Below are 15,631 nucleotides of genomic sequence, written 5' to 3'. Positions count from 1 at the left end.
GATGAAGGTGGTAGTGCCAGCGAAATGAATCAAGGGTCCATAGCCGAAAGTTACCCAGCAATATTGTTCTTGATGAGTTGAAGGGAAACCCTGACGAAACATTAACCAAGTATCTTGTCCCAACCAGGATTTGAACCCCAGCCCGCTCGTTTCACCACCAGACATGGTAACTATTCTCCACAATGGTGGATTGGAATTATATATTACAGTAGTAGACCCGCACCATGGCGTCGTGGTCTAAGGCACGCATGCACAGCCGGGACGGATCTATCCTTCAAAGGAAAGCGTGTGCCTGCATTGTATTCTGAGATTCTACGTCACTGTTGCACTTCGTTTCAAGGCTAAATTTGCCCCGGCCGAGCATGCCTGGTCTAAGCCATCCTGCATAGGGCTCGCGTTACGGTGCACTGGTTCGAGTCCTCATGGGGGAAGAAATTTTCTCATGAAATTTCGTTCAGTGTATGGAACCGTTGACCATCCAGCATCGTGATGCATTTGAGGAGGGGCTACGGTAGTCAGCGAAATCCGGTTATGAACGCCAGCTATAATGGCTGGGGGGATTATCGTGATAACCACACGATACCTCGATGATCGTCTACCTCTGCTTCGGCAGGTGACTCTGAAGCCAAGAGCCGGCTTGTGAGTCTGGGCCTTTAAAGAGCTGTAGCACCACGGATTATTATTATTATTATTATTATTATTATTATTATTATTATTATTATTATTATTATTATTATTATTATTATTAAGTTGAGAAATGTACGACAATTTTATGTTGAAGTACGACAATTTTCATAAGTTGGTACTAGTACGACGATTGCTTTTAATTTATCTCGCAACCCTGTCATTCTTTAAGGAATGAGTTAGTCATACTCTTCATTTCACTATGGTTATTCGCTCTTAACGTTCTAATTAAGAGTGTAATTTGAAAGACCGTGGAGAAGAAAAACCTTATAAATTTTTCCTCGACTCACGTCTCTTAAATTTCGTCAATTCTGTCACGATAATTATCATCCTCAATATCATCATCATCATCAACAGGGACGGGAAACTGCCGCTCTTCGGAGTAAAGCTCCCTATTACATTGAATGAAACTCGTTATACTTTATGCAAAGTTGAGTGGTTACAGGGGAAATGTCAGAGGCACATTGGACTAGCTACATTAGAATTCCACTGCTGTACTGATGTTTCGCGTCACGCACAAATAGAGAGCCCTATTTCGGAGTAATACGTCATAACTTCCCTTCGACCATACCCACCAACTTATTTCAAGTGATGTGAAACAAACAGACATTATTTTATTTTGTAATAGACTATAGCAGAGTATTCTCGAGCGAATAGGAGTGCTGTCAGCTTCTATTGACAGGATCAGAAAGAGTTAATCAAGTGTGGCGACGCACAGTGATCCTTTTTCGCTATCTGGCCGCGCAAAATACAAAAACTGAATATCACATATTTTCATGTTTTATGGAGTTTTTAATTACCATAATATCAAAGGATACGAGATTTGCTATAGTTATGCTTAGGCCTATTTGTGCAGCCCTTGTGTTGCAAAAGAAGTCAGAAGTATGGCGTTTCTTATCGCATCCCCGGCCTGAAGCCGAGCTCATAATTTATGTTCGATAACTGTGCTTGAAAGGACGTGTTTTTTCGACAATGTTTATCGGTTACTGGTAGATATGGGAGACCAAGATCTGTGCTATTTGTCATATTTGAAAAATCCCATACAACTTAGGCCTACAACTTTAGAGTGAAATTAGTTTGAAAATTGAGAAATTATTGCTATTTTAACTTCTACTTTTGAGTATTTTTACACCCTGAAATTTAGAATTGTCAACCATTGGTCTAAATTTTTTCAGAAGACTAAAGCCAATACCTTATTCTTTCTCCTACATAGAAACTAGCTGCTACTTTTTGTAACTTTGCCTTTTTTTCAGGTTTTAATACTCTCAGGGCCGATTGTATAAACCATTTAATCTTAGATCAGAGATTAAATTGATCCTCGGTCTAGCTGAACTTGGAATTTTGTGTTGTATAAAATCTAATCTGAGATTAATTTGTCTTAAACTAAAGTCAACTTTGACTGAAGAAATTTCTCCGATTAAGTTAGATGATCCAAGTTCAGTTATTTCTTTTCTGTTTGAAATATACGAGTGGCAGATTGTGCAAAAAGAATATCCATTATTATTAATATTAATACATATGGTAGGTACATTTATATAATTATTAATTTTTTCAATTTCTTGCCTTAATACCCAAACGTTCTTATATTATATAAGGCTTTATCGTGTTCAGCAGTATCAAATAACATAACCTATAATTATATTATGTTCATAACAACCATTACTTATTATTATTAATGGATATGATAGGTACATTAATTTTCAATCAACTTTATTACTAAACGAAAATTGTCGTTTTATAAAGATTTATTATGTTTAGCAGTATTAAACATCATAACATGATAACAATTTGGAGAACGGTCAACCTTCTTCTTATTGTCCGCCATTATTTACAATGCACAAAACAAACCAGTGTCTCCAACAGAGTGTACGGAAAGTCGCCAAAAAGTAATTGGAAAGTCGCTAGATTTCTCATTATCAACTAAGAAAGATTAAATTTTGTCACTTTAGGTGTTAAAAAGGTCGCTAAATCCCTATTTAAGCCATGTAAAAGTTAAAAGAAATTGTCGTTGAAAAATAGTTAAAGTCGCTACATTGGCAACACTGAACAAATCTTTACAACATGGCCCGCGCATCACATACTTCACCTGTTTATGCGATGTTGCCAAATCCTTTTCACGTGAACTTAGATTGCATTTGAACCAAAGTAATTTGATCGCAGAAAAGTTTTATACAATAGAAGAAGTGCCTGAACTCGGTTCACTTTCCGATCTTCGATCAAAGTTGATCTTTAGTCAGGGAGTTTTATACAATTGGGCCTCAGAAGAGGTATCGCGGAACGATCTTTTTCATGTTTGGCCCCATACAGATGACAAAGCAGAAAGAAGTGATCAACAATTTAACTATTTACTGTAAAATAATGATTTGAAAACTTACATATAATCCGTTTTAAAGATACTGTTATGATTTTTAATTTTGCTTGCTTGTCACCGAATCCTGAGTAAATTACAGTCCCAAAAAGAAGTGCCTAGAGAGAAATTTATTTTATATGAACAAAATATAGAAAAAGTTTCCAGAAGTGGCTTGTCATCTAGTGCTGAATATGCTTTTGGTGTCGTCAGATCGTGCAATAAGCAGTCTCGCAAAGAAAACGCTAACGAGAAGTGGACCTATATTCAATGAAGTTTAAGAACCCGCGCCCACTTCAGGAACTTAATCTGAAGCTTACAGCAGCACTGAGAACTAAATATTATTGAAAACACTTTTAACACTGAATTACATTAAAGGAAAAATTAGTAGTGACAGCTGTTCATTATTAGTGTACGCCAGTGATGTCAAGGCAAGCGCATTTTTCTAACCTTGACGTCGTGAGCGGGCAGCAAGCGCTAAGTATGGAAAGAGGAAGGGTTGTGTATATGAATAAGAAACCTGTTGGATTAAGAAAACAGTGGTGCACAAACTTCAAACGGAACGTGAAATTTTATGTCGTTATTTTTAAATGGCTTCTTTCTGTTTAATATTATCTATATCGTCTGTAAAACAAAAGTACTAACACTGATTTCTTAATATTGCACTTGTGTTTTAAATCTTAATAACATAATAGAGAGTTAAGAAGGAATATTCACTTAAATTCCATAGTAGTATAATATTAACTGTATTAAGTGGATGAAACACATCATTCATAAAGAAAGCGATATTCCAAAGAAAGAGATTGAGTATGACATGATAAGTTGGAATTTATATTGATGGTATCTTTAGCCTTACATAAGTAATCAATAAACTAATCAAAACAATATTACAGTACAAAGCAAAGTTACCTAGGTACTGTATATGTTTTAACTGTAACTAATATTACATAACAAAACTCTTATCGCATTATGCTTTTAAGGTGATATTTGTGAGCAACTTCCTATCATCAGAATATTAAATTATTTTCTCGAAATCTGCTGAAGCTATAGAGCTGACATTTTTACAACACATGGGCACGTATCTTTTGCTTATGATGTAACAGTAGTTGCTTTGTTAATTAATTTCCTTACAAACAATTTCCATGCGAATATTTTCAAAATTTTCAATACACTACCTTCAGTAATACGTAGGCTATATACGGTATATATTAGATTTACGAAAACATTCTGTAAGGCTACTAAATAAATAAGCCTATACCTGAAAATTTCACTTTTCTATACGAAAAGTTGAGAAAATATTTCTTTTGAATAAAAAAAATCAAACTTGTGAAATATGAGCATTAAAATTAAAACTTACATTCTTATAATGCACTGATACTTCTCAGGCAAATCTAAAAATTAACATGGATGCAGTTTTAATAAGTTCTATTCCCTTTATCTATTGAATCAGTGCTGGCCATCCCTGAATATAGCTGGACCAAGCGGCATATACCACCTCTTTCGTCTGTCTCTTTCCTTTCCGCTGTAAAGCGCTCAGGCTCTCCTGGGCTCTAAAGCGCGCGCTTGCTCCTGTGGGCATCAATTGACATGCCTGGTGTACGTCATGTCATCTTCCCCATTATTTTATACTTGTAACATTTTCCTCACAATTTACAGTATAATAAAAAACTAGCTATATCATAATATAAAACACTGTACTGATAAATGTGTGGTACATCCCTCAAAATGAATGTTTGATTACAATACCACCCTCCTTAGAAGGACCACATAAGTAGAACATAGCTGCACAATGGCATGCTCCTCACTGCGACTATAGAGCTGAAATCATTACTGTGAATATATAAATATAGAGATTATATAGGAATAAGCTTACACTCACGTGTATCTAGTTTTAATGTATTATGTATTTTGTTGTTAAAATTTGAGGCACCCACTACTTTCTGTATAGAAAGAAAATGTATTTACTGATTGTAGCGAAATATCTTACTTGATTAACATAAAGGATACCATGTAGTGTTTTTATTCAAATATTATGTCATGTGTGAAGTTAAGAGTGCAATTAAAACATAAATTATACTGTAACTGATTTCTTCCATGTACTTTACTTATATATTTCATGCATGGAGTGACGAAGACCTGAAGTCCTACAGAGTTGTTGCCTATAGAATACCTGTATGCCTGTGACTGAGTTAATATTAAGCCTAAATTGTCGATATGGATAAGAAAAATGCTTAACATATGTACAAATTGTTATTTTAATGTTTCTACATCATTTTAATACTGAATCGAATTTTGCGCGACCAGATACCGTTGGTACTAGTACGACGGTTGCTTTTCATTTATCTCGCAACCCTGTCATTCTTTAAGGAATGAGTTAATCATACTCTTCATTTCACTATGGTTATTCTCTACGTCGGTAGAGCATTCGTGCGTTAAGCGAAGGTTCCGAAATCGATACCTGGCCCCGGAACAATTTTTCGCTTGAAATTATTCATTTAATAATCAGTCAATAAGACTAGTAAAACATACTCTATACTTCATTGAGCTTCAACTACTACATGCAACTGGTTTAGCTCAAGTGATAGTGATCTGGACTCGTGAGCCAAGTTTGCGTTCAGGCGTGGTTTCGAATCTCGATTGAGCTAATTACGTGATTAACTTGTTTTATGGTTACCTAAACAACTGTAAACCTAATGTCAGGCAATACCATAACCTATTATCGACATTATCTCGCTATCACCAGTTAGTCCAACGATAGATAATTTTGCAGTTGGTTCAACGTTGTTTAATGGCGGTTAAAATTTTATGTTCGCAGGTCACAATAAGTCGAAGACATGAATACGTTTCACAAAGATCTGCAGGATTCATTGATATGTTCGTCCTGCAAGAAATACAAGCAGGATCTCTTCACACAGTGTGCAAACGGCCACAGTGTATGCACAGACTGCAAATCTAATCTGAAAAAATGTGTCGAATGTGGAGAGGCACTTACGTCAGTCTGTTTTGAAGACATCACAGAAGGCCCAAGTAATGAAGGTAGGTGTTGTGCAAGAGAAATCTGGTGCTAATCGTCTTCATCTATACTAATAATAAATCTGTAGCCGAAATTTTTCTGGTAATTTTCGATTTTCCAAAAATAATTGGTCCTAACATGTATAATTAACCACCCTGAAACCGAAAATCGCATTTTTGAAATTTTTGTTTGTATGTCTGTATGTTTGTTACCTTTTCACGCGATAATGGCTGAACCGATTCATATGAAAATTGGAATATAAATTACGTTCGTTGTAACTTAGATTTTAGGCTATATGGCATTCAAAATACTTTATTTAAAAGGGGGGTTATAAGGGGGCCTGAATTAAATAAATCGAAATATCTCGCTTATTATTGATTTGTGTGAAAAATGTTACATAACAAAAGTTTCTTTAAAAATGATTTCCGATAAGTTTTATTCTTTACAAAATTTTGATAGGACTGATATTTAATGAGATAAATGCGTTTTAAAATTAAAATAACGCCTCTAAGACGGTGCAATGAAATAACAAATGACTTCGTCTATAAGGGGCCTTGGACAACAACAATCGAAAAAGGGGCCTTGGACAGCAACAATCGAAAGCTATTAAACTTAGCCTACAGACAATGTTTCTGTGTTTGTATGAAGTAATATCGGAAGCTAAATTAACCGATTTGTATAATTAATTATTATTTCACCATTGGAAAATGTAGTTTCTCTAGATGGACATACTGCTATAATGTTATTACAGTAACTTCTTAGTAAATCGAGGACAGGTAAGATTAAAATAGCTTCTTATGGACAGAAAATTTGATAGACTATTTTGTACATTCGTTTTCTGTATTTCTTAAAATAATATTTATGTACACACTCATTTTAATCTCAGAGAATTAACGAACAACGAGAGTGTATTGATTTAGTATGCAGTGATAGTACGTTAGCTTAGCAATCCATTATTTTATAATTCAAATTTTAACTATGCTCAATCGAATCGTGTTAAAATAGGCCTACATAAAATAGACTATATATATGCAATAAATGCAATGCAAAAAAACAAAATTGGGTAATGAGTCAAGCAGATTATGTTGCGCTGTTGTAAAAGTTGTTGCTTCTGAGATTCAAGAGCTCACACAACAAATTAAAAACTTTCTTATAGGAGTACATCCGTTATCAACGCATTTTTATATAATGCAATATAATATAATATAATATAATATAATATAATATAATATAATATAATATAATATAATATAATATAATATAATATAATATAATATAATATAATATAATATAATATAATATAATATATACTAATAATAAATGTATAACCGAAAATTTTCTGGTAATTTTCGCTTTTCCAAAAATAATTGGTGTTAACATGTATAATTATTCATCCTGAGACCGAAAATCGCTTTTTTGAAATTTTTGTTTGTATGTCTGTCTGTCTGGATGTTTGTTACTTTTTCACGCGATAATGGCTGAACGGATTTCGATGAAAATTGAAATATAAATTAAGTTCTTTGTAATTTAGATTTTATGCTATATGGCATTCAAAATACTTCATTTAACGGGGCCTGAATTAAATCGAAATATCTCGCTTATTATTGCTTTTTTGTGAAAAATGTTACATAACAAAAGTTTCTTTAAAAATGATTTCCGATAAGTTTTATTCTATGCAAAATTTCGTAGGTCTGATAGACTTTTAAAATAACAATAGAATACGTTTTCACCGCCGCCTCAGATTGTAGCGTTGTTGTTCCTGCAGTAATTCCCATGTGCAAAATATAAAATTTTTGAGCAGGAAGAAAAAACACATTTATTCATTCCATGGCAATGGTACATAGGAGATCGTGAATTCTTACATTTTCAAAAGAAAGAAATATAATTACATATCACTGTTTATGCTGTATCACTATTTAAGTTATTTGAAGGGTTCAGAACCATAGTGGGCCAAGCGCCGTTTACTGAAGACGTAGAAAACAAGGGTTAAAATTAAGTTATTACCATAATTCAATGGAACCATATAGCAAGTAATATAAAGTTTACACATTAAAACTAAATGATATGTCAATCTTCATTAAACTAATAGTTGCATGTAGTAACAATTAAGAAACATGTTAAAGGAATTGTCATTGCACCAAATGAGTGCTCTCTGGACCAAAATGATCGCAATTTATTTATTTAAATACAATTTCAATTAAGTAACATATTGAACGATTTATCCTTCTAACAAATACGAATGTCCCCTGGATCAAACGTCCTATTTTAATTATGTAATTACTTTATATTTATTTCTAACAGGTGCAGCGGAGCGCACGGGTACGGCTAGTTTAGAATAAAAATGACAACATTACATTGTGTTGCAATCATCTCACTATTTCCTTTGGGAATTGAAGGGTTCAGAACCATAGTGAGCCAAGCGCCATTTACTAAAACCGTAGAAAAGAAGGGTTAAAATGAAGTTATCACCATAATTCAATGGAAACGCAGGGCAAGTAATATAAAATACATACATTAAAACTAAATGATATTTCAATCTTCATTAAAGTATGGTATTCACTTAACTTTAACCCTTGCTTTCTCCGTTTTCAATAAAAGGCGCTTGGCCCACTATGGCTCTGAACACTTCAATTGTACTCTCACATTCAAACAGAATTTTTAATTTTATATCATGCCAAGAATTATAGTCTGATCCATTTTGGAAGGCATAAAATAAAATGACAATAAATGTTATACAAAAGTTATTTATTTTCAGTTTCAATATGATGTCAAACACAAGAGTTTTGAGTCATTCTAACAAACACCGTCTCCTGCGAGGATAGGAGCTAAATGAATGTTTTGTTTTACAGAATTTGAAACATCAGTTCAACGTCGTTTTCGCAATGAGTAGTCTATGGGGTTCGGAAAGATCCGAATTACAAGTCTATGGCGCTTGTACGCTGAATATACAACTCGTCAGTATTACTAAAACTCTCACCCTACCCTGCATGAACCATGTTTAGAAAAAAATGGATGACATTTAGACCCAGTCTTCATTCCACGGCTGCAACAAGAAAGTGACATGACACGGTATTACTGTAGGATGTCGCACAACCTTGCGATTTTCTCAATAATAGTTGACATCAACTGGTACTTTCGTGGTAGTCTAATTATGTGACCTCCAAAATGTCCAGACCTTAGAATATCATTTTTGGGGAGGGAGGTTGTAAAAAATGAATACAGGATGTTAAAGAAAAGTATCCAATATTTTAGGAGGTGATAGTATGCATCAAAACAAGAAAATAATGTCTAATAAATAGGGCTAGGATTTTGATGAAATTGCATCTTTTTTCTAGTAAGCCAGAAACATAGCTGCTTTAGTATTTATATTATGTGGTAAACTGAGTGTTTTAAGACATATTTGTTAGGGCATTTTTTTTTTTTTTGCATTTTTACCTGTTTCAACTCATAAGAGCATCTTTCGTTTCATTCAGTCATTTTTTTTAGGTATTTTCATTTAATTTTGGCCATAAATCCCTGTTATTAATGTAAAATAATGTCTATTTCCTTTACATATTTTGTCCATTAATACTCATTATTTTGTATAATATTTTAATCGTTTTTCTACACAAATATTGCCATTTTAATGTAATACACCCCACGTAATGAATCAGTCCAATCATCCCTTCATTATAAACTCCTCTATACCTGCTAATTCCAGATAAGAGTGGCCTTGTGGTAGACTACACGGAAACTAAAAGTAAAGTAAATCCATCGTGCTACAGCCCATGAAGGGCCAAGACCGACCAGCCGACTGCTGACCTCACGGCCATATGCCGACGCAGAGGTGAACGATCATACATGGAAACTACATAAGATAAAATAATTAATTAAAGTGTACTACTTAGAAAATACTGTATTATGCAAAATTTAATTTAATTACTAGTCTAAATGTTAAGTAGCACAAAACCTCTTTTGCTACTAAGACAATTATGTAAGATCAATTTTTAGGGCATTTTTTTTTTTTTTTTTAGATTTTTAGGTCATAAATGCATTGTTTTTAGGACATTTTTTCATGATTTATAGGTCATCAAAATCCTAGCCCTACTAATAAATATGGGTCCTACAACATACTTTCTGAGATATGAACACTTGTTCATAGGAGGTGTTCAATGTGGTGTCCATTCATGGCAATGCATTCCTCTGTCCTTCGGCGTAAGGAATCACGCACTCTTTGAAATTTGTTTTAATACGTTAATAAGAAAGTCCTGATAACGATCCCCAGTTAATCTTTGTGGTAGCACGTATGGCCCTATTAATCTATCACCAAGAATGCCTACCCATAAGTTGATTGAGAATCGGTGCTGATGCATTTTTTCTTCAACTGCATGGGGATTTTCATCAGCCCACACATGCTGATTACGAAAATTCACAACACCATCTCTGCTGAACCCAGCTCATATCCGCAACCAGACTTTTGTTTTCAGTATTCCTTGCAACGTATCATTATTCCATGCCAGGGGTGTTAAGTACGGTATGATTATCTGATAGTCTGCTGTATTGTAGGGCAGAGAAATGCATTGACATGAATGGACGTCACATTGAACACCTCCTATGAACAAGTGTTCAGATCTCAGAAAGTATGTGTTGTAGGACCCTTGTTTATTAGACATTATTCTCTTGTTTTGATGCATAATATCATCTCCTAAAATATTGGATACTTTTTTCTTAACACCGTGTATATGCACAGCAAGACAACGATATCTCTTTATCTAAAAGCAAATATTCTCGCAGCTTTTGAAAAATGTAACCTGAAATGTAAGCTCACACATTGGAGGGGGAGCGATTAGCCTCACATGAATTCTATTCTGTACAAAATAGTGGGCGCGTTTAGGTATAATGAGATCAAAGTCCCATCCATCTAGAATGCATTCACGATTACTGAAGAGTACACCGTAATCATTCTCATATTATACCGATTTTCACTTGTAAAACCAATCATCATGTATTTTAAGGAAATTAGTTATAAAGGTATTAATATTTGGGTTTCGAATTAATGTAAAATTGTAATACATTCCCGGTAGGTGACTAAAAATAAAAGACGTTATTTCTCAAAGGATTGCCAATTCCTAGTTGAAATCTCCGTTTTAAGCAAATAACTTAGGCCTATTTTATACAGGATGATTCAAAACCTCTGCGACAAACTCTGAAGGGTAATAGATCTAACAATAAGGAACCCTTTTTGTTAAACAACCTAGCTATGTCTTTTGACGCGTCGTTTCGAAGTTATCGTTGGAAATGTTTTTGCGCGGGCGTACGTCAATGTATGCGAATGTGTGCACCCCTTTTTGTTTGTTGAGATATTTGTAAGAGAGGAGAAGGGTTGTTGTTGTTGTTGTTGTTGTTTGTTTACGTTTAATGTTCAATGTGGTTAGCATTTGTGATGTGTTCTGCATATGTGGAAGTGTTTTGTAATTTTGTTATGGCTGTGATGTGTTCTTTGTAATGATCTGCCTGTCTATCCTGTATAAAAGTTGTTGCTAACCACACCTACAGCGTCATAAACACAGACACAAAAATTCTACATATCCAACCAAAAAGCCAGAAACTAAAAACACTAGAACAATATGAATATATATACACACAAAAACACATCCAAATGAAATTCTCAACACAAAACTCAATTTCAGAACACACACACTCTTTGACTCGACATTACACTAAACAAACACACATCCACAGAAACGCAAACAAAAGGCGCCAAGACCAGCTCTGAAGATGGCCCATAACAGGTTGAAACTAGTCAACCCGGCATCATAATATTTAACACGCGAAAGCTATATAATACATATTCCGAAGTGATATAATGTTAAAAGTTGTATAATCAAAATGTATAAGGTACATGTTTTTTACTTTGTATTAACCATATTATACATATATATAGACATATACATATTCATATACATATACAAGTATCTGCTTTTAAACAAGACATGCCTTACTTTTGGCATTGCAAAAGTTGTGTTCTGTGTGGAATAGAGAGAATACAAGGATTTGTCTTTGCATGAGTGTACAGTAAATTATTAAATTTATGTATTTTGAATAGTACAGAAGTTAAAAAAAATGAACTCTAAAGGACTATTCTAATTTGTAACATGTTAAAGAACCTAAAGAAACTACAGCTGTTCAACTCGTGAAACCTACGAGAAAATTTGTGGTGGTACTCAATTTTTCTTTTTCCGCTGCATTCTGTAGACATAAGGAACAGAACTCTCTTCAACGTTAAATATTAATTTCAACGTTAAAATATAGGAACTGTGTCTCAAATCAATGCAGAGATGTAATGAAAGTATCCAGTTACACATAATATGTTATTATTCCTCTCACAGAAGAGCCTGAAATGACATCCAGCCTTCCAGTTGTCCCATGGAAGAAACCTGAGCGAAATTCCCGTATCACCCGTAAGTTGCAATTGTTTGTTAATTTTAATAATTTATTTAAATTTATTTGCGAAAACATAGACATAATGTCTTAAATTCGTATATGTATTTATTTCTACACACTACTATACCAAATAAATACACAGAATAAACATAGCCAACACCAATCTGAACAACCTCGTGCTTGGCAGGGGGGATTCCTATAAATAACAATTTTGCACTACAATACAATACAACAAAAATTCTGTAAAATTAAAAAAATGGAATACAATAATTACAAAACAGGAATTACGAAGATAAAAGTCGAAATATTACCTAGGTCTGGATGTATTATCAATAGGCCTGAGAAATATATGCCGTTATACTACCAGTGTGCTTCGTGCGCCTCTGACTTTGAGTCCGTCTCAGAGTTGGGGTGAGTTAACGCAGTGTCTTCCGTTCGTTTGAACTCATGCTTATCATCACGGTAAGTTAGTCCTCAGCATTTGGGTGGTTTAAAGTCACTCCTTTGACTTTAAAACACAACTATCTGTTAATAATAATAATAATAATAATAATAATAATAATAATAATAATAATAATAATAATAATAATAATAATAATAATAATGGGTGGCGCTACAGCCCGTGAAGGGCTAGACCGATCAGCCGGCTGCTAGCCTCACGCCCACATGCCGAAGCAGAGGTGGACGATCATCCAACCAGAATGGAGATATCGTGTGGTTAGCGCGATGATCCCCCCAGCCGTAACTATCTGCTAAAAAAAAGGTAAAGACAATATTTTCTTTGTTAAAGAAAAAGAATTGCACTATTTTAAAGACATTTTAATTTCTATCTGTAGAAAATACACCTAATATAGTATTGACAAGTATCAGCCTTTTTATTTCACTATGTTAAAATGATGGTGTATTACGTTTTTGTTTTACGTAATTTTTCATTTCATATATTGTTGCAGTGAATAACAAACCACATTTTCAAATTCTCAAAGGAGAATTATTATCTGTTGCGACAAAACATAGCCTTACATCCAGATAAACTTCGTTCCACTTATGCAGAAACAATGAGGACATATTTGAAATATTTTACATAACCATTATCTATCTCAAAATCTGTGTCATTATTAATAAATTTCCTCATTTGAAATTAAGTCGCAAATTTTACATAAGCTTAGAGCTAAATATCCATAATCCTTATCCAGTATTTTTTTCATCTTGCTTGCTACATTTTTTTCCTATTTCGTGTTCCAACTATTCAGTTTCTTCACAATAGCATTGACTACATGCTGTCTGTAGAAAATACACATAATATAACATTGACCAGTAGACTATTAGTATTGTTATTTCGCTATGTTAAAATGATAGTGTATTACGTTTTTGTTTTACGTAATGTTTCATTTTATATATTGTTGCAGTGAATAACAAACCACATTTTCAAATTTTCAAAGAAGAATGATCGCCTGTTGCTAGAAAACACAGCCATATATCTAAAGAAAATTCGTTCCACTTCTGCAGAAACAATGGGGGAGTATTTGAAATATTTTAATCCAAGCATTATTTATCTCAAAATCTGTATCATTATTACAAATTTCCTCATTTGAAATTAAGTCACAAATTTTTTCCTCGGCATCTTGCTATTATTCTTCTTCACAGATCGTTGTTTGTTGTCTGTTCATTATTCGGGCGTAATGTAACCGATCAACTAAAGTTCACTGTTCAACGAAACACACTGAAATTCACACCCAACGCAATTATTACATACTGGTACCTAAAGTCAGAGGCACATGAGGAGCAATGTAACAGCATACAATAGCCCTAATTATCAATATTGAGTTGCATAACCTTAGTCTGTAACTATGGCTGTGACGTAGTCCACTGGTCGTGTAACATTTAGATTCAATAAAATTAAAGGACATGTCAATTTTTTTCTGATAGAATAGACATGATGGTCTTCTTTATATTTTTGACGATATTTATGTTAATATTTTAATAATGTATATTTGTATATTTGTTCAGTTAAAAAAAAATTAAAATCGGAATAAATCAAAGTTGGATAAATAATCATTTGACTTCATGAAGCAAATTCCAATTACCCGCTTTTGAAGCAATACCAATGGAAGAAGTGTAAATTTTGTTGTTGCTCTCTATCCGATTATACCATATTGAGTAACAGCTTGAACCAAACCTACTTAAACTAATTGCATAGTACAGCAAAACCTCGTTAATCCGGACTAATTGGGAGGGTTTAACGAAAGTCCGGATTAACTGAAATAACATGAAACAACAGTAGAAAGTGCAACTCCATTTATAACAACAATGATGCATTTAAAGGGCATAGGCCTAAATACACTCCTTTGCCTTTGTTTGTGTGTTTGTATAGTTTAATTACTTTAATGCTTGATGGCTTTTCTTTATTTTTAATACTATAGGTGTAATACTGTAATTATTATATTCCATAGTTTTAATGTATAAAAGTAAGACCTAAAACAAGGTTCCTTAATTTTTCCAAACTCATAATTTTTTTTGCCTGTCCGGATTAAGCGAAGTCCGACTTTTCGGGGTCCGGATTAACGAGGTTTTGCTGTATTTCTGAAGTTTTTAAGAACGAAGTATAGCAAACTTACAAATTATTTTACAAAATGTGTTAAATAATGGAGAAACATGTTTACCCGACCTTAAATGCTGGCCTAATATGAATTTTTTTATTGTTTGCTTCTACAGTTTCTAACAGTATTTCCCTTCAGAAATAGACTTCGGGTATTTCTCCTCCTGGAACTCAAGGTCCCTTTCACAAGGTACGGAAGTTTCTCGAAACGAGCATTTATTCGAATCGATTTGCACCGTCCGCACGAAATCGATTCGCATAAAGCACTCTCCGACCATTTCCCGTACCGCGTGAAAAGGATTAATATCTCCAACGTTACTGTATATACAGGTTATATTATCAGGGCAGATGTTTGTGACCAGATGGGTCGCCACTCTGTTGGATTCGTTACTTCTGTCTACTCCTGGCAACTGATATATTAGAAAAAGAGAGAAATTTAAAAAAAAATAATATTAATTAATGAAGAATGTCGCAAATTCAGCGGGCCAACCTAAAAATCACCTCCGCGCTTTTGTGTGACTGTGCGACACAATCAGATTTTGATCACATTCATTTTGGTTCTCCCGCC

General features: G+C 33.8%; 1 protein-coding gene across 1 annotated transcript in view; it reads left to right on the top strand.

The window, feature by feature from the left end:
- Positions 1–15,631, top strand: part of LOC138698272 (uncharacterized) — a 64,936-nt gene that overhangs the window by 26,261 nt on the left and 23,044 nt on the right. Inside the window, exons 2-3 of the mRNA XM_069824058.1 lie at positions 5,847–6,067; positions 12,413–12,484. Coding sequence (XP_069680159.1) covers positions 5,866–6,067; positions 12,413–12,484 — 274 coding nt within the window. The 5' untranslated portion in view covers positions 5,847–5,865. The remainder of the gene's footprint in view (positions 1–5,846; positions 6,068–12,412; positions 12,485–15,631) is intronic.

This window comes from Periplaneta americana, chromosome 4 (genome assembly GCF_040183065.1).
Source record: "Periplaneta americana isolate PAMFEO1 chromosome 4, P.americana_PAMFEO1_priV1, whole genome shotgun sequence".
In the NCBI taxonomy this organism is placed as follows: Eukaryota; Metazoa; Arthropoda; class Insecta; order Blattodea; family Blattidae; genus Periplaneta; species Periplaneta americana.
The sequence above is the reverse complement of the archived record's forward strand: the minus strand, read 5'-3'. Positions and strand labels throughout refer to the sequence as shown.